At 37.8% G+C, this 26,192-nt stretch overlaps 2 protein-coding genes across 8 annotated transcripts; both read right to left on the bottom strand.

Annotated features, from left to right (window-relative positions):
• Positions 1-238: 238 nt before the first annotated feature.
• dnajc25 (DnaJ (Hsp40) homolog, subfamily C, member 25) lies at positions 239-8,703 on the bottom strand. Its single transcript, XM_066711013.1, has 4 exons — positions 8,350-8,703; positions 7,275-7,427; positions 6,117-6,587; positions 239-5,152 (listed from the first exon to the last, which is right to left on the bottom strand). The coding sequence occupies exons 1-4, from the start codon at positions 8,659-8,661 to the stop codon at positions 5,030-5,032; spliced, it is 1,059 nt and encodes a 352-aa protein (XP_066567110.1). The 5' UTR covers positions 8,662-8,703; the 3' UTR covers positions 239-5,029.
• Positions 8,704-10,736: 2,033 nt separating this feature from the next.
• ythdc1 (YTH N6-methyladenosine RNA binding protein C1) lies at positions 10,737-25,579 on the bottom strand. 7 transcript variants are annotated; one of them, XM_066711008.1, is made up of 17 exons: positions 25,368-25,579; positions 23,803-23,904; positions 23,294-23,625; positions 22,479-22,875; positions 21,893-21,982; positions 20,759-20,812; positions 19,905-19,999; positions 19,624-19,732; positions 19,412-19,529; positions 19,073-19,157; positions 18,255-18,421; positions 15,111-15,190; positions 13,731-13,767; positions 13,586-13,625; positions 12,960-13,025; positions 12,440-12,574; positions 10,737-11,688 (listed from the first exon to the last, which is right to left on the bottom strand). In XM_066711008.1, the coding sequence occupies exons 1-17, from the start codon at positions 25,393-25,395 to the stop codon at positions 11,467-11,469; spliced, it is 2,157 nt and encodes a 718-aa protein (XP_066567105.1). In that variant the 5' UTR covers positions 25,396-25,579; the 3' UTR covers positions 10,737-11,466. The 7 variants fall into 7 exon arrangements, with proteins under 7 accessions (XP_066567105.1, XP_066567106.1, XP_066567102.1 ...); XM_066711009.1 differs by having other exon boundaries at positions 22,479-22,872; XM_066711005.1 differs by having other exon boundaries at positions 12,416-12,574; positions 25,368-25,578.
• Between the last annotated feature and the right edge of the window lie 613 nt (positions 25,580-26,192).

Raw genomic sequence — 26,192 nt, 5'->3', positions numbered from 1 at the left:
AGATCCTAAATCCCATTTGGAAATTTGCTATTATATTTCTGTTTGGGCTAGAAAGGCTAGAGACTTGACCTGGTCATTTTAAGAATGAAAGGAAAGGAGAAAACTAAATAGCTGTAGGAAAATAAATCCCAGTGTAACCAATCATATTCATATTGACACATGAGGTTACAATATTGTGATGTACATAATGCAGACATTTCAGTCTTCAATAAGATTTTCCAATCCCTCACACACATCCCTCCATCCAAAATTCCTTTTAATGAAAGTTTCAAATAAAGGGAATCACATTTGTTTTATGCTGCATACAGTACATTGATAAACTCTGAAAAACCTCTTGAGTCATGACATATGATACATAAGAAATTTTGTCAAGGAAACAAATGTAAGAAATCACCTGTAAAAATGCAGTATCTTTCAGACGTGCTGGTGAATGCAAGTTGTTTTGCTTTATAAGCTGATGAAATAAATCAATCACACAAATATTTGGCTGTAGTTCAGTAAATATGTACAAAAAAAGTTACCGTACTTTTCAGACACAGGATTTTAGCTACAAACACAAACATTCAAGTTCTGCATCACCAGCGTAACGCAGATGGCCAACCCTTAATTTCCCCCAACCAACCGCCTAAATCTACAAGAATGCAGAATAAAGTCTGAGGAATTGACACTTAACAGTCTTAATGTATGCATACACTATGAGACCTTGAATTCTGGGGGAGGCTGCAGAATGAGTCTGTAAATATTTAAAACTAAAAACAAATGATGTCCCCTTGTTTTAACTTCCCCCTTAAAAGTAATTTACACACTGGATACAAAGTGTGGTGCTGTTGAGAAACAGCAAAGTGACAACTCAGCCCTTTTCTACAGTTTGTCTTTTGTCAACATTTGTTTTCCCAAATATTTTGACACAAAACAGGCGTGCTCCGCAAATACACTTCCAAGTAAGTCAGTGGTTCAGATTTGGTTTTTGGTTGATATTGTTGTTAACAGTCACAGCAAGGCTAAGTGTACACACTACACAGTATAGGTCTGCTCAACTTTCCACAATTGCTTTCCTAAAGTTTACCGGTTCCCTGTTTTACTACTCAGAAGGATTGAAAGGAGAAAAGAGAGCACAGTTTACTCACTCAGTTGTGCCTCACTGTCCTGCAAGACTTAGCTAAGGTCGTCAAGGGTATAATTTGTCATGCATAAACAATAATACTAGTAAACAAATGGCTAATGTCTACTGCATGCAACTGAAATGTAAAAGACATGCAATGTGTTGCTATGATTTAATCAACAAGGATTAACACTTTTAAATAAAGAAAAAAAATGGGATTGATTAAGACTTGAGTGACTGAAGAAACCGGGAAAATGAGAATGATATAATATGCTTATGGGGTTTCATTTGCTTTTGAAGGGATGACAGGAGGTCTATATGGGTTACAAAAACACAGATTTCTGACACCACTTGTAAGGTTCTATTTGTTCTGACCAAGATGTAAAAACTACATTAAACCTTGGATTATCTTAATACATTTGATATTTAATAGTACAGATCAACAGAACTTTATTCATCCTCACAGCAAAATAAGTATAGAATTAGTGTGAGGTGTTACCACTGGAATGGAAATGAAGCCCAGAGTGAACAAACAAGTTCCTTTATGTTCAAACCTAACCTGTTTTAGCATCGAATGTCTGCCTTCAAATGATGGCTTTTAATCAAACCTAAGTCAACATATATCCAGTGAGAATCACCTTATTTTGGGCATTATATATACAGCTTTAGTGTATTTTAGTATATATATATATATTTTTTTTTTTTCTCAAAATGAGCAGTGTTCTGAACTGACATAAGAGATTTCAGCTTCTGAACATCCATTGTCTACATCTCGGACGTAGAGCATATTCAGCCCTGCTCCTGGATGGCCAATGACTTGTGTTTCTAATATTTTTGATAATGTTTACTCTACTCAGTCCTTGTTTCCCGAACACTAGATGTACTATTGCCAAGCAGCTTAATAAACAGAAGAGTCTGTTCTCAATTTGTCTAATAAATATTTGCTGCTTATTGATCTAAACTATTCTTAATACAATACCAGGTAATGACATACAGATATTGGGAATCTCACACTGCCATCAAAATCATGGTGTTTTCTATGTCCAACTTCTCAAATTCCAGATCTCTGGTTATTGAGCTGATACACAACAACATCTAGGTTACAGCAAATATCCAATGACACATTTTTCAGGAGACTTTCTAACAAACCCACGAAATTGGGAAAGCTCCTGTCTAAAGCAGAGGCCATTGATGCTCATTATTTTTACTGACAAACTGACATCTGAGATGTAAAACTATGACATTGATGGTTTAAAGAAAGACTTACTGTATAGAAGTCTATTCCAGTATTGAAAGACATTACTCACAACCATCAGAAAAGCATAAATTAAATTGATTAAGAAGTGTAACACAGTAGGGTTAGGGAACACTGAATGGTCTTTCACCAGAGGTGACCAAAGATTAAAAACCATTGACTTGACTGTCTTTCAAAGTCTTCCTAGATGAAGCACTCTGTCCTTTGTTGGACTCTGCAGTCAACAACAGTTACACTATACAGAATATGTGCAGGATCTATTCTGAAAAGACAGAAACTCCGTTTGTTAACCTCTTAGATCACAAGTTGGGTGTTGGGTCATATTGAGGGAAAGTTGAGAATAATGGCAAAAACAAGTGAAATGAGACTTGCTTAAAAGGAAACATAATCAAAGGAAAGTCTGGGGGTTGTTTTTATGTAGAAATTAAGTCCTTTGATATGGATCAGCTTCAAATGGTGCAGAATGTGTTTTTAAAAATAGGGCTTCAGTACAATGCAGGTATTTATCCAAGTCTCAAGGACAGTGTTTTTTAGAAGACAGCTGCTGGGAACTGATATAAGTAAACCTTTTGTGTAAGAGCACAACAGATAGTTGTGCCAAATAGAAACCTACAGTGGTAGACTTCAAAAGGCTACAAGGTCTGTACTTTCCAAGCCAAGAAAAAATGATTAAAAATTAAAAAGAAAAGAAAAACAGTAACACAGACATGAAGAAATGAAGGCAGTTCTGTTGGCCACATCTGAATACAATGTCTACTTTTCTTTCAAGAAGTTTGCATTTGGACTCACTGCCAACTCTCTTGTATGTATGTATGTGGTATGTGTGTGTGTGTGTGTGTGTGTCTGTGTGTATTTGCAATCCCTGAAGATGCCAAAACATTTATTGGATGCAAGGCTAAAGTAAGTTAATAAATACAAAAAAATGAATGTAAACACCACCCCTGCAAATAAGTACATTAAGTTGGCTTCCAACATCGTGAAGGTATAAAACGTAAACCAAGCTAAAATCAGCTACTCCTCTTCCTATTATTAATTACCCACCCTTCAAAGCAAGACCAAAATCAACCCAAAACTTCACTGTGCTACCGCTTCTATCTGTGAATAAACAATGTGAATAACTTGCTAGAAATCACTACAGGTGGACTCCATCAATATTTCACCCTTTCAATAAGTTGTCATACAAGAGCTACTACTGTCTCGGCTTCTGTCACAAAAGAGCATATGGAGAAATCCATTGTCCCCTTCCTCTTGATAAAATGATGACGACAGACAAAAATAGCAAGTTAAAAAAACGAACACAAAATAATACGAACACAAAAACAAAACAAAACAAAATAAAATAAAAGTGCAAGGTGTTTTTGGTGCACATTACTGAGAAGAGTCTGATTCCAAATCTCAACCATTTAAAAGCACTTGGGCCATAGGCATAAAACACCTGGTTTCCTTCATGATAAAAAGACAGACTTGGGAAATTTCAATCACATCCCCCTTACTTTGGAAACTGAGGAAAAGGTCACAAATTTAAGACACCCATTATTTCATACAGAGCTTCATGTTCTTGAGTGATGCTCCTTTGCTATATAGAGATTGAAACTGATTACCTGTTAAACCATATTCATGAAGGAACCACTCAGATACTGCCTTAGTTTACAATTACCACTGTTCATTCTGGATGGTTTCATATTCACATGGTGGACATTAGTGATGATGATGACAATGAAGTGATGATCATTGCAGATTTTATGCTTGGTGGTAATGCTGGCCTATACAACTCCTGGTGTGAAAGTAGAGTTTGATAAATTAAATTGATAGCAAGCGTAGGTTTTAAAGAGGATATGCAAGGTAAAAAGACAGGTATCCATTGAAAATAGAGCATTACAATGGAGATACTTGGATTATATCAGACCCAATTTACATTCACTGTATGATCCAGAATTCAGTGGAATGGGGGTGAGGGGATTTGTCAAAAACATTTAAAATACAAATTCAGTTATAAAGAGATTCAGCAGGAATATTGGTGACATTTTTTTAAATGAGGTTTGACAAACCCACAACTGATTTATAAAATGCTGGGCTTTTTAAAGGCCTGGCATGCTCGGTTCAATAGCAAGTACCATGCAGCATGCAGGTTGCAAAAACGCTCGTAAGTCCAGTGATTTACAAAGTAATCCTACATATCTCTCTGAACAGGCTTCATAATAAAGCCATAGAACCCTCATCAACTCCACATAGGTTTTGTTAATGAGAGGCACAATTTGCAGATTATGCAAAACAAGGACGAAAGAATGAAGCACTACTGCTCGAGCTAACAAACGCTGTTAAATCGAACACTGCAGAAGAGATGACCGGAGAGAGAGATGATTGCTTTTAAGGCCTAATGCCGCTGAAGGAATCGCAGCATGGCATCATTGTGCCGCCCAGGACACAGTACACCGGTGCCCGTTGGCAGCTGCGTGGCACATCTTCACATTCACTCTCATTCCCAAAACTGCAAGATCTAAAGAGGCATGTCATACAGATACCTGAGTCAACCACTAAATGCTAACGCTCTTGATATAATTTACCTATGAAAATAATTTGTAGAGATATCTTCTATAAACAGATGTATTTATATAGTCATCTATATATATATTTGTATACATTGGCATTGAAGCTTGGCTGGCTGTCCCTGTTCAGTCATCGATGAAGGTTAGTCTGCCCGGGCCTTCGTTTTTCATCCACCGCCGGTACCTCTTCCATCGGGGATCCATGGCCATCTTAATCTTCATCTCTTCCTCCTGCTGCTCCTTGTATACCTGCAATTATAGACATATTATCATGCTGGGGATAAAACCACATACTGCATGTCTAAATTCATCTACAAAACACAACTTTCAACTAAATGTGTAAGGCCCTCAATAAACCAGTAAAGCTATAACAGCTAGAAAGATATATAATGCAGCTCTTTGAAAATCTGAATCACTGGTCTCTGTATTTCAATACGAGAAAGGTAACCAGAAGCTGGCTAGTACACTTTGATGGATACACAGAATCCATTATTGTGGTTCACATTGTACCTCCTCCACTTGATAGGTCTACGTTAACCTTTCATGTCTATCCTTTTGGAGTTTTCCTATCCTATAGTGTTGCAAACCCTAAAGTGAAATCGGGAGTCTGCAGAATTCCTGATCATCACAGCACTGTATTAATTCTGATGTCCACTGAATTATTATACCTCAAAACCTCTCCCCCTCCAATGAAAATTACATTGGGGTCCATTGTTTTCTCCATTTAGTGAGATATAATAGGTTTTGTATATGTGTACATGGTACAGATGTCAAGGACCATTAAGTGTTTTATATAACATATAGATATATAGATATAAACACACACTTTTTCATATAATCATAAAAAGACAATGAATACACATTGAGACATTCATCTCCTCATATGTATACAAGTTGAAGATTATTAATATTAAATTAAAACAAATGTGATTTAGTTAACCAGTGGAAGGTGAGGGGGGTGGGGACCCTAACTTTATTATGGCAAGTTTTTTTTATTTATAGTCACTTATGCTCTAGAACAATATAGGAAATCCAAGATATGTACTTTTTTTAGGTTTGTTTTTTCCCCAGCAAGGCAAAGTAACTGTGCAGAGTTGGGAGTTAGCAAGAGTACATAATAGAAGCCGCCTGAAAAATGTTAAGAAGCACTGACGGGCCACAATCAACCCGGTTAAAAGCTTCCCAAGAGAAGTGAAGAGAACTGGACAAACACCTCATAGTTTTCCTTCAGCCACAGCCGTTGTTCCAGGAAGGTCTCTTTCTGGTGATCCTCGAGGCCATCGAACTGCGCCTGAGACATCTTCATGTTCTTGCGGATGATGTAGAGTTTCTCCTCCTCTCCGTACTCCTCCCTCTTGATGTTGAAGCGGTAGACCCACGAGCAGTACCAGATGATGTAGGTACACAGGTAGTAGGGAAAGAGGATGATCTTGCACAGCAGGATATCCGATATGTTGGGCTTCTGATACCCCCCTTTGATGTCGATCTTGTTCTTGATGATGTCTCTGATGATCTCCTCTTCCCCTTCCCGGATCTCCTCCTTCGACCTGCGGTTTTTGCCTTTCTCTTTAGTCCTGTTTAGCAGACCCTGCTGCCTGGCCAGCTCTGTGGCTTGAATTCGGTACTTTGGCACGGTGGACAGATAGTTAATGGCTTCAGTGTAGCTGCTCCACCAGCTGTAATACTAAGAAAGGCACAGAAGCAAACATGGGTCAGTGTTTCACATTTGAATTCGTTCACATATTCAAGCACTCACAAACGGGCGCATGTCTTCCACACTCTGGCTCACACTGGCCTCTAGAAAAATGTTTTGCTATAATTTTTCCATAGCACAACTGTCTCCTAACACAGACATTAAATTCAAATACAACCCTGTCTCACACTTTAACAAGTCCCACTGTTCCACTTACCTATTTTAATTTGGAGCATAACATGTACAAGTCAGAATCAATATTCTTAAGACATAAACAGGTAGAAAGAAAGTGTGTCCAATAACCCCAGAGAGTACCTTCACTCAGTTAAGTCATAACTCAGCACATTTTCAAATGACAGATTTTGCAATAGCTGAGTTGACTTTTTGAGTGCACTGTCTTCAGGTCAGGACAGTACAACCAGATAAAGGTATTCTCCCAATTAGCTCCTGTTCAGAGCACCACACGTTCAGTGTTTGGCATGTGTGTATGGTGTGTGTGTTATAGACACCAAATACTGTTTTGAATTCACTCCCCAAAATAGCCTAAAACCATTTGATAATTAGAGGCAGGAAGAAAACATTCAAATTATAAGCAAAACACAAAACAAGGTAATGATGCTACTAGACTATTAAAAAGGACACTGCATAATGATATCTAATGGTATGTAAAGTGCGTACCTGAAACACTGATATGGCGCACACAGTTACCAGAATCACTATTCTGACATCTACTTTAGGTGCCAGCCTCGTCTTGTAGTAATGATAGTAGTGGCTGTAGTACTCCTCAGGGTGATCAAGCATATAATCATAATCCTTCCGAGATTCTTCATCCTAGAAGAGATGTGACATTATGATTAGGTAGATTAGATTAGAGGTACAGAGAAGACAGTCCTTTGTTTATTCAGATTGTAAACATGAGTCAAGGCAAATTTCCTTAAAATAAACAGAAACACCCTATCATTCATGTGGAAAGGGTGGGGGACCCGTTCAATAACCTGTATTGGCCTGGCATCAAAAGATAGAAATTCACAACACTGCCAATGCATAACATACTGGACTCCACCTAGTGCAGAATAGCATTGGCTTTATTTAAATATATATTGTTTTTAAGGGTTGGCATCACTTTAGAAGTTTAGAGAATCAAATCAAACCGCATCATGAAGTAAATTTGGAAATACATTGTTTTCCTTTCTTTTTTTTTTTAGCTGTCTTTAAAACACCAGTGCAAAATGGTTATTCTAGCCTCCACTAAGCAAAGCAGCTAATTACATTTAATAAGTAGGTTATTGTTATATTTTAACTACTATTATATCAATTATAAAGCAATATAATATGCTAATTCTGTAAATTAAATACAATGTCTTTTTTTCTCTTTCCATTTTCTTCTAGGAAACTGTTACATTCAAATGAAATGCAATCTGCGGTCTCTGTGCTTCAGTCAGCAAACAGGACGATGCCTCTGGACGCAGAAGACGCGGTATCAGGTGTCTTTTTCAGGTGGGGCCCCATTCCCCAAAATAGATCAAATTAAACTGAACTGCAATTACATTTGTACAGGCAAATGACACCAGGCTATGCAACTAGACAGACAGTGGAAAGAGCACTAGTTACTGTAATAAAACATGAAAGTGCTTCACAGCGCATCCATCTCCAGCACCGCGCAGGAGAGTCACCGGCGTCACTTCACTGCAACACACAGGCACAGTGCACACGCTGGTACCTACAGCTATCACATAAGTCATGCAATATTCACCCTTAGTGTCTCGTAAGCAGTTACGATGAGCAGAAATTTCTGATGGGCGCTTTGCGGGGTCTCCCCCGCCAGCCCCGGGTCGCCGGCTCGGTATCGGTCCGGGTGGTACTTTCTGGCGAGCTGTCGGTATGCGCGGGCAATGTCCGATTTGGCGGCATCCCGGGTGACGCCGAGCACGTCGTAGCACACCTCCGTCCCGCAATACAGCCCCTCGATCAGCGCGGACACTGAGGGCAGGGCGAAAGCGAGAAGAAACAGGATGAGTAGCCGTGGACCTCTTTTTCGCCGGATGAACTCCATGGGAGCAGCCATGTCAGCACTCGGTCGCCCGACCAAATGCGTTCAAAGGAAGAGACGGCGAAAGGGCTGCCGGGAAGGGTAGTTCGGGATTTTTGGTCGCATTCGTATTCCGTACATTTCCGCAGTTCTGCGCAGCTCCACCAATAGGATCGTAGGACTTCTGCAAATCTGTGCAGACCTGCGTAAATGCGCGTTACAAAGACGCGACCTGTTTATGTGCTGTCGATCTAGCTCCGTTCGGAATCGTGGTTCTTCTTAATGCTTTCCGAGGGATTTATGATATAATTTATGTACATGATATAAACCTAGAATTAACGTATAATAATACAAAACAAATGTCCTCATGTGTATTTATTTGGTATGTTAGACACTTTACAATTCTGCAGAACCCGTAAATGTATAGACATTAAGGTCTACTTAGTTCTGGTTTTTGTCGGAAATCTGTCATGTGTGGAAGTTGAACAGCCCTCGCCGGAGTGGACGTGTCCCCCACCTATTGGTACCGTTTTGTTATTTTTAACTGTCCCTCCTCTGTCCACAAAAAGAGGAAGAAACTGCCATGTCTGTATAGGGCGGACAGGCTGGGATACCCGAGTCTGCCCTAAGAAACACACTGCTTTTTTGTTTAGTCATAGTACATGTATTTATTGCAAACAACAAAAAAGCAAGTCGAGCTATTTATAGAATAAACGTGGATGTGTGTGAAATATCGAATACTTATGTGAGGCACTTCAGGTTTCAAAGGGTTTTATTTTAAAAGACCCCCCAAATCATCAGATATGTAGAAACTAAATAGCACACGTTTGACACCATAGGCTTAATCCTACAATTCTCAAAAGGGAAGTCGTGTGGTCTTGATGTCATTAGTGTAACTATAAAGTGGCACAGATTACAGTATGGTAAATACAAGCAGAAAACTCCTAGTGTTAAAATGCATAGTAGAACACATTTTAAATCATACATATTACAAAGGTCTAATTTTATGATTGGAAAGATGCGCATTTTCCCTGGAGAGTTGGTGGTAGGGTATTCCCTCAACATTTAGCTATATGAACTTGTTTTTTAAATGACACACAATGCCTTTCATGTGTGGAATGAAAAGTAAAAGGTTTAACCAGGTTTTTCCTATAACGTTTGAAACATGTATGCATACCTCTTAAACTCCAGACTGGGGCTCTGGAAAGGCGTTTTTCTTTACCCAGTGAGGCCACTGAAATGGTTTATAACTAGTGGATTGGTCATCAATTTAAAGGAAATCATTTAGTCACAGGTTGTCAGTACACGGGGACACTGGGGAAATATGTTGTTGCAATTTTGTAATTATAATTCATTTTGAAAACAGGGTGCAAACTTATTGCAGGAAAATATTAAAGATCACGTGACAAGAACCATATTCACAAAAAATATGACAATTTAAAAAACAAAAGTAAGTTGATTGGAAAAATCAGAGATTTACTAAGGGCCTAAAGTGATTATTGGTCTCAAATGAGTAAATCTTCCTAAAAGCATTGGCTTCTCAGCAAGACAGCTAGTGCCATCTGAAGGCTGTGATGAGTTGTACAGTTCCAGTAGCCTCCCGTCTGACTTCCTTTGTACATGGAGGAGGCCACTAGTAGGTGCCAAGGGGCAAATCATTAAGACGATGTTGAAAGTAATGTGTATATTATCAATTATATAATCCAAATTGTTTAACTAAAACATATTGCAAACATAAGTTTAATGGTTCACATGAGTAACCCAAATATACCTTTAAGCTAGTCAAATTCTACATACAAAATATTGAGGAATCAACCAGAGATTTCTTTACTAATTCTGCACCTGCCCATTTCAGATCATTCAAACAGCATTTTAGGAGGGTTTTTTTAAACTGTCAATTGAAAACAATTTAGCAACACTATAAAGATGATCTATGGAGGGGGTGGGGGATGGGCCAAATCCCCCTCCACCCCAATATACTGACATTTGATACACTCTCAGAAGTGCGCATGATACAAAGGAGATTAATACATTCACACAGCAGTGACAAGACACTTTGCTACAGCTTTATATATCTTATATATAAAGTACCACACTGGAGAACCTGTACGACATGTTGTAAGGGATCATTTGTTTTTATTTTGTTTTATACAAAATGCATCACTAAAAGATACCATTGCTCTTTTTAAACCAGAAACTAGTTGTGAACATAGCAAGTCACTGTACAAGTAGATTCAAAATGGAAAGCCATATAGCACTGATTGGAGACGTAAGTTAGATTCTGTTGGAAAAGAAAAAAGGGAATAGTGTCTTCATATTGCATTCATTGCTCAACACTAGATGAAGCATGGCTCAAACTCAAAAGGACTATAAAAATGTTCTTGCTACAACAATGCCAGTTTAAGTATCTGCAATATCTTCATTTATAACCATGTGCAATTACAAACAACAAAGACATTGTGGCGAGCACGGAATTGTCATCCCTTCCTTCTAAGACTAATACAAAATTGGGTAACAGGTAAAGGCAATAAACAGGTAGATGTGTCCAGAAATAAAAAATAAACGCGTATGTTACATATTGTTACACCTCCCCTGCAGGCTCTTTACTGCCCCACCCTCCCCAGATAAAAAATAAAAATTCAAAATATGCATTTTTGGTTGGCTTACTCCGGTTATGTTATACTGCATGCATGAAACACGTGGGCTTCTGATAAAATGACAAACTGCAAATTTGTGGAAAATAATGTATTTTTTAAAAAGGAAAAAAAAAAAAAAAGGGTGGCCAACTACCATAAATTGTTTTTTATTTTTTCTTCTATTTTCTTTAAATCAGTGATGTCACTATCTTCGGTATCGGCCTCTCTCCTTCTCCCTCTCTCGGTCCCTGATCCTCTCTCGCTCGCGCTCCCTCTCACGTCCCCGGTCTCGTTCTCGGTCTCGGCGTGCGTCTCGGGGACGGTCGCGCTCCCTCTGCCGGTCCCTCTCTCTGGGGCGACTCCGCCGCCCGCTGACTACAGCCTGAGTTCGCCGCAGGAAGTCATCCACCCTCATGTCATAGTCATGCTGCCATAAAAACAGAGCATTACAACCTTATCATCTCCCCACTTTTTCACATTTTTATTATCTACACCAAAATTTAAATTATTTTTCTAAATGTGTACAGTGATTATAGATCTTTAAATAGGGATACTAAATGTATCCACTGCACTAACAATACATTGAAACTATATATATACCAAATAATCTGCAAACAGAAAGTCTTGTATGTGGTCTCTTGAATGTTATGACTAAAAAGCCTTTACGATTAAATTTATAGTAATTATGTAAAAACATCTTGAAGACCATTAGTGCAAGAAATTGTGAATTAAACAACTATCAGTATACGTGGACTATACAAATTACAGTAATTAATCAAAATGTTCTTAAGTGAAGTACATTTACAGGTTAATTGTTAAACTGAACATTTCAAAAAGTGAAAGCTAGTTTTAACTTCAGTTCAAATAAAGATTTTTGGTTCAACTGGTCTAGCTGCCTTTAAAAATGCCAAGTCAATCACATCTGAAAGTATAAATATGTATCACACTATTTATGATCTAAGTTATGTATTCACTTTGAAATAAGTTTAGAATGTGCAAAGCCAAACATGTATTCATATTTTTAATTGTTATGGAGAACAAAAACCTGCCCAGAACAGAATTGATGTGTTGACATTTAAAGAAAGTTAGACCAAAAGAAATGCTGAATACTATGATAAATACAAAAGGGAAAAAAGGGTTGGAATGTTCGTTACCGGATTGGAAGTAAAGGAACGTACAACACGTTTATCTCTGTATCTGGCGTCATGTGGCACTGGGTGGTGGCCAGAGTACGGGGGGTGAGCCTGAGGTGGGGGAGGATGATGCTGGTAATAGGGATGGTGTGGTGGCTGCTCCATTCCAGGGTAGGGTGCCTGGAAATGGTAAGGGCATCATGAAGTCATCTTGATGAAACTGTTTCAGAGCTAACATCAGGCAGCATTAAGCTTTAAGTTACTGGTAGTACACCTGCAATGTAAACTAACAATGTTTCAGAAGATAATCTGGCAGGTGTGTAGTGTAAACACAGCTTGGACCATTCAGAATACCATGTCCTATTTCTAAATGTGTTGCACACAAAACGATGCTTAACGAAAGACAGCAGCTGTGTAAGAGACTATATAGTTATAAAGGTTGTTGAGCTTTTCCGGTTAAAGAGGTTGCAATTTCAAGCTTACAAATTTCAACACTGAGATAAAATAAAGAGGTTTTCTGGAATATATCTTTTTAGAGCACCAAGAGGGAAAAGAAGATACTTGCCATTCCCTGCCAGGGAGGGGGCGGCCCAATGTTATGGTGAAATTCCCTCATGTAATCATTGTAAGACTGGAAAAAAAACAATGCTAGTATCAAAACATTAATCATGCATGAAAAAATAAAGTGCTGGGTGTGGAAAAGGGAAATAACATGGATGTTATATTAACTGGATGCAAATCAGGAATTTCCATTAAGTTTGTTCCAAACATTGGCACTATCTACTACAGAGAATCTGATCTAAACATTTGAAAAAGTAAACTAAAGCAGCAGTTTCTTCAAAGAAAATCTGAAAGGAAAAGGAAAGTTACCAAATCCTCAACTCAAAATGATGGAATCTTATTTTAGGGAAGATTGTATCTTCAGACAGTTAAACACGTTGCTAATTTCCATAATGTTTTCCCAAGTTTATGTAAACCTTAAAATCATGTCAGTCTCAGACATTTTCAATTTCATCAGTAACTCACTACAGATATTCACTATTGAACAGCTGGGAGAATAGATTAACCATACTACCATTACCAGAAATGTAAATGTATATCCATGTAGTGGAATAAACTGTAAACAGCTGCAGGTGACCTCAGAACTTGTAGAAAAATATAATGAAATAGAATTGATAGCCTATAACTCACCCCATTGAGGAACACATCCCGACGAACTCCAGGAAACCGTCTGTTGGGAATGAAGTTACTTGTTAAAAGCGGATCTATCAATATGATGAAGGGAAAGAGGAAAAAAAACAAAAAACATTTTAGATACAACTTATCTGCAACCTACCTCTCTTCAGGCTGATTTCGAGGATCTTTCATGAAACCTGTTTAAATACCAATGAATGGGTTACACTTGGTCTCAGTACAAAGTCAGCACTCATTCATTTCAAACAGTAACAAAACTCAAATGTAACATTTCTGGGGTCTTAAACAGTGGCACAGATAAACCTTGTGTTATTTATGCAAGATAAACGTATATAGAACATTTCCAAAACAGCACAGTTGATTATACAGACAAAACAACATGGCCTTTGCCAAATAAGTTTGTGGAAAAATATTAACATTCACCTCCATGTTAGTATACATCAATTCATAAATGTTTGCTTTAGTTGTTTGCATTTAAGAAAAATAAGTATATATTTTAAATATTTGAAAAGGCTTTTTAAAGTATTTAGAAGTATTGGTTGAGGTGCTTGACCTTTAAAAGCTTGATTACATGAAAAGTACAATTATACCAAGTAGATTTTTACTTAGAATACACATTATCCTTTCTAAAAAAAAAAAACATGCTGCTGCTTAGTATAGGTTGTTTTAGATATTTAGACCTGTAGTTAAGATTTTAAGGTCTAGATTCCAAAATGTATCTTGCAGCACAATGTATACAAAAATAATTGTGTAAATCTGACATTTTAGTTTTACACTTCTACTTTTCCTTTCATAAACTGTACCACATTAGACTGGAGTAAAATCATTAAAACATTTCAGCATGTATAACAGAATACTTTCCAAACCAAAAATAATAAGAGACCAAAAAGACAACTTACTGATGTGTCAAGCAAGGGAGGGACTGGGAAATCAGGAGTCAGTATTGAACTTGGATAACCCATTGTTAATAGCTTTGTCAGAGTAATGAGTATGGGACGTCATTATAAAGTAAACACTCTATGAAAGAATATTTAAAAACTAGAAAAGCTATAATTTTGGTTAATATAGCTTACCTTAGAACCATCAAGTTGAGCATTATAATCGAATTATAAAACATTTTCTATTTTATTCATGTTTAAATATTGCCATGGAATAAGGATTTGCATTAGATAAATCAAAACGTTCTTTACCTTAAATTTAACATTTTAAGTTTCCCAAATTCAAATGAAACAAAGGCCTTGCTCACTTTTTAAACGCTACCAAAAGGATGCAGTCCTCCAGTTTTTTATCAGAAAAAACGCAAAATTAACTAAACTTGTTAATGAGACCCAAAGCTCTTCATTAGTAATGCTATTGGGTTGCGAGATGCTTGCGTGTTTTTTTTAAAAGACTTTTAGACCCGTTTCATTCAAACAAGGACAAATAAAATTCAGTAAGAGTGCAATTGTTGAGGACACTGTAAAATTGTCCATTTGAGATCAATGCTTTGGAAATTTCACTGTTGTAAATTCTTTATAATGACCTGGTCTCTGTGGAAACTCTGGTGGATAGTCAATCCTTGGTCTTTTTCTGCTGTGCATGTCATATTCCTCTGGTCGACGCCTACATGAATTAGGTAAATTAAGAACAATAGCTTTCACAATACAGAACATTTGCTTTAACATTTTTGCATCACAGTTTCTCAGACTGACATTAAGTTTTCTGTAAATAATTGAAGGACAATCTGGAAAGTTCTTAATTTTCTATTACTCATAAGCAGATTTACATATACACAACTTGAGGGAGGCTATGGCAAGACAAATTTAAATGAGCTGTGGAAATGGTATAACAAACATCTGTAGTCTTATGTACTGGTATTATTACTGTAAGATACAGATCACGCAAAACACAGGGCCCTATAATTTGCAACTACACTGTTACATAGTTAAAAATGGGGTCACATTTGCATGCTTCAAATACATATTTAACAATATAAATTCATGGACATTTTGCATATGTAGTCTGTTTTGAAGACATCAGAATTTCTGATCATACAAACAAATTCTATAAATAGTAATTAGACTTTTATTCTACTTATTTTCTGTGGATCTCCACTACTTTTAATCTAAACATGTTTACTTCTTAATGACCACAATTTACAACAGTTGATAAATAAAGTGGGGAAAAATATATTCTTGCTTCAGACACCACCTTTGTAAGTGTAAACATTTACCCAAACAGCAGCTCTTTGCACTGTCCACGTTGCTCAGCTCTAAGTCGTGTACATGTAAATCAAGCTTCAGACTACAAACATGAGGACTTTTTTTTTTTTAAACTAGTGACAAAAATGGGAACTTTTGGATGTATCAAATTCGGATGTCTGATGGTTTCAACATGTAATGGCAACATAAAACCTTTTGTTGGGGGAGTGGAGATTACATTTTTCTATATTTTTTTTCTTTTTTTAATAAATTTGGTCTTTTGTTTTTGTTCCCTGATCACTTAGAATCCAAATTTCAAGACTGGTAAAATTCCAATTAGAGGGAAAGCAATACTGGAGTTGAGTACCTTTCAGGCCCTAAACCATTTAATGCTATATTTGGCTTTGAAATCACAAGGAAACAAAGTGAATCAAAACTTCCATTTATATATATATATATATATATATAAAAGCTTTTTGCTGCCATTTTAGAAGTGAAACCATTTGCATATGTTTCTACAGTTACTTCAGTCCAAATAGTGTATTGTAAAATCCTTTACAACAAATGCAGGAAGTGAATGGTGAAAATACTTGCACAAGAGCTATAACCATGCTCAAAGAAAGAAAAAATGTCCTCATGAGACCTTACATAAAAAGTAAAATACCATGCTTTATCACATTAATCTTGTACAAAATATTTAAATACATGTTTACCAAATGTTATGTAAAAAGGAATGCAGACATGTCTGCAAACTAAACTGCTTTTTGTTGAAATATAAAGCATCTTAACTATTATTTATAAACAATGAACACAATTTACATCTTAAACATTTACTACAAAAATGTATCTATAGCACTTTGCATTTATTACAGGCAAAATGCTGAGTTGTTCTTTATTTAAGGTTTACTCAATACCTGAAAGCTTTATTTGAAAATAAAAGCTACAGATTGTCCAAAACCCAGAAATAAACATCTACAGGAAATTGAAAGAAGCTCGTTAAAGTAGTAACATACCGCTTTCTTGTAGTTTTGTGACTGTTAACGATGGCAATAATTATGACAGTAAAAGTTCATAAAAGCAGTCCAGCTTATCATTTAGGGTTAAAGCCACAAACATTACAAGGAGGGCCTGGCAAGGCAGAGAAGGGGTGCCATTTTGGTAGCACTGACACTTTGCAGTCCATTGCAAACAAAAAGGAAGGGGGATTCCGTTTTTTTTCTCTCTCTATAAACAGCAATGTGAACCCCATGGCTCACAACTTCTCTTGGGTTCTCAGTCCATTTAAGCCTTTTAAGGAAATGGGGGTAGTGCCAGGTTGCCTCCTACCTTACTTGAGCAGTCCTTTAGGGTAAGGAATTGGGTATACTCCTTGGGGTATTCCTACCTAACAAAGGATGCATTTCCAGAGGGGGATACTTTACCAAGGCCTTTTGAACCATCACAATATAAACATCCACAGTCCTTTTGAGCAGCGAGCAGTGTAAACCAACATTTCCTTTTATGCTTGCATGTGGGGGGGTGGGGGGTGGGAATGCTTTAAGGAGCACTGGATATTTCAGTTCATTGACCACAGATCTCCTTGTGTTGTATTTTAGATTTAAATTTTAAAGCTTTTGGAATATGTTAAAACCCCCTTTTTTCACTGAAAAGAATGTGGCACATATACACAGTTCAAATATAGCAGTGCTCAATTAAGATGATCCCTGAGAACACTTTGAGTCCACAGGCACTGCGACAGGTACCAGGAAAGACTGTTTACAGACACAGCAACAGCCCGCCATTGGTTTGTTGCCGGGTCTCCCAAAGGCCAACGACTCCCTTTTCCAAACTGGCCTATCACTTTTCCTCAGCTTGGCAGAAGGACGCGTGCTCTCATTCTGTGGCTATATACAGGTGTATATATATATAAATATATATATATACTTAATTAATCGATCTCTGCTTTGGATTGAAAAGTCCCGCAAAAATGCTCCTCTTGAAAGCATTTTTTTTTTTTTTTTAATGAGCATTTTCCCCCCTCAAATCGAGACGTCATCTTCTGCTTAATTATTATGGCTTCCTTTTAAAAAGTCCCATATCTGAATAGGTTTATCCACAGGGATACACCTGAAAGAAAAGGCTTCGGGAACAAATTAAAAACAACGATTCTAGAATTGAAAAAACAAAACAAAAAGCATGCACTGTTACTCCCACCTCCTAACCAACAAAGCATTTTACAGTTGAAACCTAGTTTCTATCAGATGTTGGGGCATTTTAAATCTTACTAATTCAGCAAGGAAACTCCATTTCAATCTGATTTTAAAGGGGTAAAGGAAAAAAGTGAACAATCCTCAATGAAGCCACATGACGTCCGTGCAGCTTGATTTGAGGATTTCATATTCTCGTTCTTCTTTTATGGTGAAAGCACTGAGGCTGGCGCATCTCAAGAACTCCATCACGTAACTCCAACACAAGTGCTTATTAGCAGTCCAAAGAACGTTTCTAACCTTCCCGGGTCACGGCCTGGCTCTCTGCGAGGCGGGCGTCCTCTGGACCGGGGCTGTGAGTGCATCCTCCTCTTGTGACGCATTTTATGAATAACCTGATACAAGTCAATACTTTCATCAGGGGGAAAAAGCAGGCAGAGTTGCGTTCCACATTCTGGTTCAATTTCCTTTTCAGGGACAGCATGGATGGTAGGGTAGTGAGGGGAAAAAATAAAAATAAAAATCAGTGTGATACATCAGCATTAAAAAGTACTAATTTAAGCTATCAAAACAATTCTGTGGAAAAAAAAAACTATTTAAGTTAAGACCAAGTTTGTTTGCTGGTTTCTGAATAAAATGCATTTATTTAGCACAGTTTGAAAGTGAAATGTAGATTTCAAATGTCACTGCTTATTACAGAAAGAAATATGGCACATATGGGGCATCAGCTATTAATTTAAATGCTCCAAAAACACTGCAGGTTGTGTCTTAGAACTTCATTAAAATCTCCATTTGAAAACACTTAGGCCTAACTAGCCCATTTGTAAAGCACATCAAATTATAATCAGCTAATGTTGAAAAAGTAACCGAAGGATGAGACAAGTAGGCATAAAATAAAAAATAAAAAATAAACGGTGAATCTCATTTAACTCAATTTTAGCTAGGTATTGCAATAAAGACCGAGGAAATATGCTTTTTGATTAACCAAAAAAAGGTCACATAATAGGTTTTCACTGCATATTAGATGTTTGTACTGAACTAGTTACAAATCATGCAAGCCTCACTGATCTTATACAGACTGGCCTCAAAACAGTTAAAAATCATTAAACAATGCTCACTTGTCCATCCCGACCAATTTTCACTGGTTTATGTTCATTCCATGGATTTGAGAGGTGTGCAGTTTTTGTAAAAGGTAGTTCCCGTCTGCAGATAAAGAAATACAATTAATCAATTTGTCCACTTCTCCCATCCACTCCAAATAAATTTATGAAAGTTTATCTTGGATCCAAACAGTCTAAATAGAGCCTTAATTTCAGAAATGGATACAAACTTACATGACCAACAAATCTAAATGTCCCCCCCCAAAAACAATTTCATAAAAAGGCAGCTAATTATCAAACGGTCAGACAGGATCATCAAATATTTCCTTTCAAAACTTAGCTTTTAGTTTCTATTACCTGCATATCCAGTCAATTCTGAATACACCGCCAAGCATTTTTGCATTCATTCCAGCTGGTAAAACCCAATGTATTGGTGATCCACCGTGGTGAGACTCTGATGATAGCCTTGCAAAACCTACAGCAAAAGAAAGCAAGGCAATACATAAAAACACTGAAAATATGACATAAGTTTTGTTTCTTTAATTCAAATAGCAGCCAATTTTTTTTACCTTGAAACTTTCCACTTTCTCTCACGGAGAAAATCAAGATCACACTTCTGGCCGACCTGAATGCAGCATTAAGCTTCTTCTCATTGACTGGCAGTGTGGACCAAACACCCTTAAATACATTAACAAAAAAGGGAGAAAGTTAAAATGGCTATAGGGAATTTTGAAAAAGCAGAAAAACAGTGAGAAAGTGGAAGGGACAAAACACAGAAAGTGAAAACTGTGCTCTTCATTCTGACTACACAGAGAAAGATGAAAATGTTCAAACTTCATAAAAGACCTACCTTTGCTTTGGCCAGTGAAACATTCTCATGGTTGTTGCTCTTAATCAGGAAAAACCTGGCATCACGCAGGACGTACTTCAATTTACTTGTCTGATCTATAAGTACGAGCAACATAAGACACTGCTTTAATAGGAAAAGGGCAAAAAAGGGGTATATTTTACTTCCCTTAGAAATAATACATTAAATGGACATTAAATGAAAATATCAATCACATTAAATTCTTTATAGTTAAAGGTTTACAACAGGTGAGAACTTCATCCTCATCCTGAATTCACAGAGAAGCCACAAAGATTTCCAGATGCTGACAGATCAATAATGACTGGCCATCTCTTCCTCACAAACTGACAAAGCAGTCACACAGACTGCAGTGCTATTAGATGTTGCAGTTATTTAAAGGATTGCATCTTGTCTGCAGTAAATGATCAATTGAGGAACTGTCAGCAGGTTACCCAGTTTTGTGCAGAAGTGCAAACATGCTTAGTACTCCCAAAGGAACAACGCAAAGCAAGAAAATGCCTTGAGATAACAGGATTATTTTTTAATAGAAGTCCCCCTTGAAACAGTCTCAAACCACCACATTACTGTAACTGCCAAAAATGTTTTAACAAGACATTTCCATATTGATTATAAGTAATGACTGTATGTGTGGCTGTACATTGACACAGAACAGTTTATGATTTCAAATAATTGAGGGAAAACAAAAATAAATACCAATCTATTTGTACATACACTGGATGATTTTACGTTGAGTTTCCAAAAATATTTTACTTTGGGAAAACCTGGCAGTCTAAAACCCTGGAGAGAAAAACAAAAAAATCTTTATAAATCCTCCCCATGAGTTCCCCATCGCCTACCTTTGCGGACAGCTCGAACGGAAGAAGGAAGTTTCTCATGCTTCTTCTCAGACCCTGTATAACAAAATACTGCATATTACATTTGCAAGCACAACACAAGCAAACCACTTTAAAGCAGAACACATATTTAGCTTATTGCCCAAATGCAGGGCTACACAACTCTGGAAATGAGAAACTATCACTAATGCTTGAAACAAACAAAAAAAAACTTACATGAACAAGTTAGATTCTGTACAAACTAAATACTGGCATGACTGTGCAATAAATCTAAGGCATTTTTGGGTAGATCTTAAATACAGGTTTGAAATCAAAAGATCAACTCTGATGTATGAAATTTACACTATGTGAGGTAGCCAACAGGGGAGAGTATAACACTGCCAGTAGTCACAAGGATAAACAATTGGTATCAAATTGCAATCTATAGACAGCTTGCTGAAATCTACTGATAACTGCTACAGTTTAAAACAACTTGTCTGTGTAAGAAATCCTTCATAATCCAAAATCTGAATCTGTCAAGTGCAAAACAAAAGGCATCCATTAGCCTAGGACTCACTGGTGAATCTACAGGGCTTTTCATGGAGAACCCAGACATGCTCTGTCCTGCCTTGGAGTTAAGGTAATCCGACCTGCTTTTCCAGGGATACATATGGTTCTACTATATAAACTGGTTAAAATATCTCAGATTGGCATTATGTATATTGTTTCAACCCTGCATTATGCAAATTACAAAGCTTACATGCTTAAAAGCACAAAAACAAAAGTCATGGAAAAAACAATATACACTCCAATTGTACAAAAAACAACTACATCTAGTAAATAACAAATACATTTGTATTCGCAAAAGCACTATTATTGGATGTTAATTCAAAAGGACCATACAATTGATTCTACAGTTAGACATTGTACTTTCTTTAAACCTGCCAGTTATCCAAGAATGTCAACGCAGGGATGAAACCATTATCTAGTACCCATTTTGACCAGGTACACCAGAAGTCTTCGGGAAAGACAAAAGCAGGTTAGTTTACACTCAAAAGCAGTGAACTACAGTGGTTAGGAAATGATAAAGGGAACCTAAACTTCTCCTCAGCACCCTAAGCATATGTGCAGATAAAACTGTTTGGGGATCTTTAATACCTGCATAGGATTCTGAAGCTGAGCTTCCACTTCTATCAAAAACGATTGGAGAAATCCTTCTAGCCCGCTTCTTCTCTTTAATGTCCTTATCTGAACAGTAAATTGGAAAACATGTCCCTCATGTTAGAGTGTCCATTTAGCACTGTAAAGGACTGCTCTATAGTTCTCAAACTGCAATTGTATAAAGGACTCAGCCTTCCTTTCCTATATTCACCTATATTTTTGACACATCCAAGTAGCAACCCATAGTGAAAACTTCTAACACAAGTCAACCCACAATTACCGATGAACAGACTTCAATCAGGGGAGAGAAGAAGGGGAAAATAACCTTACGAGTCTCTTAGGAACAGGAAATGCTGGCACATAGGGCTGGGTAGTAGCAGAAGTCATAAGCTCTTATTTTCATTTCAGGAAAAATCACTTAAAATGTAAAATCTCAGCTGTCAATTTTACCATGGTTGAGAAGAGCTTAGCCTATTTATTTTAAATCAAATGTCATCTCATCCAAACTGTAACTAGGAGCAGGGTTTTTAAGGCACAGGTGAGGGGAAAAGAACAACACTGATAACACAGAGGGTTCAGTTACCTGAAGCCTCAGACCCCGAGCCAGAGCGCACAGATTCACCCTCAGAGAAGGAGACCGACTCGGACTGGGAGTCACTGGCCTCGCTGCGGGTGTCATAGTCATTCTGCTCGTTGCCCTCCCGCTGGTCCCCTTCTTCCAGCTCATACTCCTCCTCTTCCTCCTCCTCCCCTTCCTCCTCTTCATCTTCCTCCTCCTCATCTTCTTCCTCCTCTGCTCCCTTCTCTCCTTCCTCCTCTTCGTCCTCCATGCCCTCCTCCTCCAGTTCGGAGGCGTTGCCCTCAGAGGAAGCCCCCGAGCTGCCAGTTTCTTGCTCCGAGCCGTATTCTGAGTCTCCTTCCTCCTTAGAGGAGCGGCTCACCCTGCCCACACTCTCCTCGCTGGTGCGCCGCAGTTTCTGCTTTAAGGAAGAATAAAGGGGGGGGACATTTTCATCTTAGCAAACTGGACTGGTCTGAGTCATCCTCCAACTACAAGATATCTGTGACGTCTCAAATGCTACGACATCACAGTTAGGGCAGTATTTCTAACCAAGCTATCACAGAAAACCAATATTGGTTTACCAAAAAATAAAATAAGAAATTCAGATCTACATGTAATACCCAATTCCTCAAATGCTGCAAAAGACTGTGGGCTCAATCAATGTAACAGAACTACAAGACATGAAATAACATTTAAAAAACAAAAAATGAGTTTATGACTTGTTTTATCCAACAACATACCATGTAAAGTGATATGAAAAACAAGTTACATATATTGGAATAACTGAGGTGTGGTTAGCACCAGATATTTGAACTCCTGAATCGATCAGGACTTACTTCTGCCACATCTGCCATCAGCGGCTTCGGCCTCCTGGAATCTGCCTCCCTCCTCCTGCCCATGGGCTTGTCGTGGTGTATTTTATGGGCATCCCTGGAACCGTTTCCTCTGACTGAATGATTCTTCCTGTCCCCCGAGTCTTTCGTTCTGTCATAATGATATTCCTCACCCTTGTATTCTGAAGAGTGTCTGCCCCGGGGGTTCAGGGGCTTCTTGCCACTGGCTCCGGTGGCAGCTGAAGATCTCTTGACCGCCTGCCTGGTCGAGTGTCCTGTAGACCGTAGCCTTTTGTTCTCATTGTTGTCCCCTCGATCACTCTTCCTCTTTGACCCTGCAGCAGAACATTTTCAGTGTGAATATAACTCTTAACGTCTGTGGCATTGATCACACAATGCTTCAGATTCAAACTGACATGATCTTCCAGAGAACATATGCAACCAGTTTCTTCCATAGATTTTTGAAGTAGTGGTTTTATTATATGAAATTTAAATAAACTTATGGTTCCTACCTTTTTTTTCATTGATATCATGCTCACTCTCAGGGTTGTATAGCTCATCGTCTTGATCAGGCGCCTCGGTCAGGATGTCATCCAGCACATTGAGTTCCCCATCTGAAAGTTAACCACAGTTCCTTTGAGTTTCGGAGGGACTGTCTTTGGAATTAATGTCTAAAATGGTAGCAAGTACATATTCTTATTCTAGCACTGATCTGAAATCTTACTGACCAAAAGGGGCTCCAACTTGGCGTACGTAATGGAAAGAGGAGTTCAAAATGGGTAGGATAGGAAAACCATGGAATTACATGAAAGACAAACAATTCCTAAAGTATCTGCATAGAGCAGATTGGAGTATATGTGCTTTTGCTCCAATGGAATTTAAATATTTAGTTAAGACTATGCGTCTCTAAAAGGAATTTGGGATGCTAAGAAATCTAAACTGCCTTGTCTTCATTTACCTTTTCACTGGAGACTGCCACCTGCTGCTCAGAGTACCACAAATGTATAATGTACTCTAGATTTTAAAATATGACAATGTAGAAAAGAGATGTCTCACTGTGAAAAAGCTTGCTATGTCACATTAAATCATGGAACAATTTAGGAGAGTCAAGATACTAGGAATTATGTAGGAGCATGTGATCTATCTATCCATGTGTATGTGTGTTTACAAAAGTTGGGGGTACATGCATCACAAAAGATAATGTAGTCAATGTTGAAAAGATAGTGTTAGTTTGCTTCCCACATCGCCACCTAGTTTATCAAGTTATCGTTTTCAAAGCCAGTCACACTCAATTTCATGTTTTCAAATTCGGTGACTTTTCAAGACATTTGCAAATGTTCAAGAATTAAGAATGTGTCCGAAAACACGGATTGTACATATTAGCAGTAACGTGCTTTGAATCAAAAGATGACATGTGTGATCACAGGGCAGCACGCTGAGACAATCGGGGCAGGATTATGCTTCATCCGGACGTGTTGTGGGTCGCAGTCTGCATGGCAGCCTGGTGGTGTGGCGACAAACGACGTACTGCTGGACGACAGCAGCAAGTGAATTACAAATGTGCTTATTTAACGAGAGCGCTGCATATTTCCCTTGCAATCTACGATACTGATGGATTAACAAACGAGCATAAACTACGATACTGAAACGCTTCGTGTATGTGGTTTTCAGCATCGTACAGATACAGCAAATCTGTATCGATTGCAAACTTACGCTATGAACACTGCAGCAGATTTCTTATGTAGTGCATTTCATTTCCAGGCGCCAGGTAAAATATGTCCAGATTTGAGGTCCTTTAGTTTAAAACAACGATTATCAGTGCAGCTGAACACAAGAGTGTAAACAATGACTCTTGGAGGCCGCCATGTTTGTTTATCGGTAGACTTCGTTACATATTTCAACAGATATGCATTCATAAGCAAGTGGGATCAGAAGATGTTCATTTTATTCCAGTTATCAAATGAATAAACGGAAAAAACAGAAACATAACAATGGTATTCCCCCCCAACCACCACCACCACCACCACCACCCCTTTTTCCGGCTCGTAAACAACCTCTCGGAATAAAATCTAGTTACCTTTCTCGTCGCGCCTGTCGACCGCCATCCTCCCCCCCTTTCTCTGCCTGGCGCTTAATTTCAGTGGACTCGTTTTGCCTCCTCTTGTAATGACCTTAGTTATAATTTTAAAAAGGTGTAAGAAACAAGATTGGAAAATGCCTACGGTCGGCTGTCTTTACCCCACCACTACTAAAATGGCGCCCGACTTCTCTCTTTGCTCTAATACGATCCCCCACAATCCACTGCATCGATTGCATCACAAAGGCTTTTTGCCGCTGGGCTGCTTTCCCGTCCCCCGGATTTCACGCCTGCGTATTTCGGTGCTTCCTTCTCGGGCAAAGCGACGCCGAAAGCGGCACGGAACTGCGTGCTTCTGTCTTCCCTTCTTTTAAAAATGATCTTTTAATTATTTTATGGATGATTGTTTTTAAAACGATTTTAAAATGAATCTTAACTGTTTTTAAAGATTGAGTTGTTTTTAAATCACTAATTGTTTAGGGTTTTTTTGGTTTAGTTTTGTTATATTCTTTTGTCAAATACATTGTCCGTTTTGGATTTAATTTTAAATGCATTGGACCTTTTTTGTTTGTTTTTTATTTTTACCTTTTTAATTGTTTCTTTATTTTGTCCAGTGCATTTTCAGTTATTATCAATGTATTTGACCTTTTTGTTGGTAGCAGTTTTGCTTTAATCACGTTTGTTTTGTTGTTTTGTGCACTTGTTTATTTGAAGTTAAGTATTTTGTTTTCGTTAAATCACACAGATTTTAAAATTTTTAAGTGATTTTAAGAATTGATTTTTTAATTTTTTTAATCCTAAGTATTAAAAAAATTGAAATGTTTT

This window comes from Amia ocellicauda, chromosome 8 (genome assembly GCF_036373705.1).
Source record: "Amia ocellicauda isolate fAmiCal2 chromosome 8, fAmiCal2.hap1, whole genome shotgun sequence".
Classification (NCBI taxonomy): Eukaryota; Metazoa; Chordata; class Actinopteri; order Amiiformes; family Amiidae; genus Amia; species Amia ocellicauda.
This window is presented reverse-complemented; position numbering and strand designations above follow the sequence as displayed.

Excerpts from the sequence above, each read along its gene's own strand:
- dnajc25 (XM_066711013.1), bottom strand. The coding sequence starts at position 8,661 with ATGGCTGCTCCCATGGAGTTCATCCGGCGAAAAAGAGGTCCACGGCTA. Across the intron at positions 7,428-8,349 it reads CTGCTTACGAGACACTAAGG|GATGAAGAATCTCGGAAGGA; the intron begins GTGAATATTGCA and ends CATCTCTTCTAG. Across the intron at positions 5,153-6,116 it reads GGCTGAAGGAAAACTATGAG|GTATACAAGGAGCAGCAGGA; the intron begins GTGTTTGTCCAG and ends CTATAATTGCAG.
- ythdc1 (XM_066711005.1), bottom strand. The coding sequence starts at position 25,395 with ATGGCGGTCGACAGGCGCGACGAGAAAG. Across the intron at positions 22,876-23,293 it reads TGATGGCAGATGTGGCAGAA|CAGAAACTGCGGCGCACCAG; the intron begins GTAAGTCCTGAT and ends TCTTCCTTAAAG. Across the intron at positions 20,000-20,758 it reads CGTTCGAGCTGTCCGCAAAG|ATCAGACAAGTAAATTGAAG; the intron begins GTAGGCGATGGG and ends TCGTACTTATAG.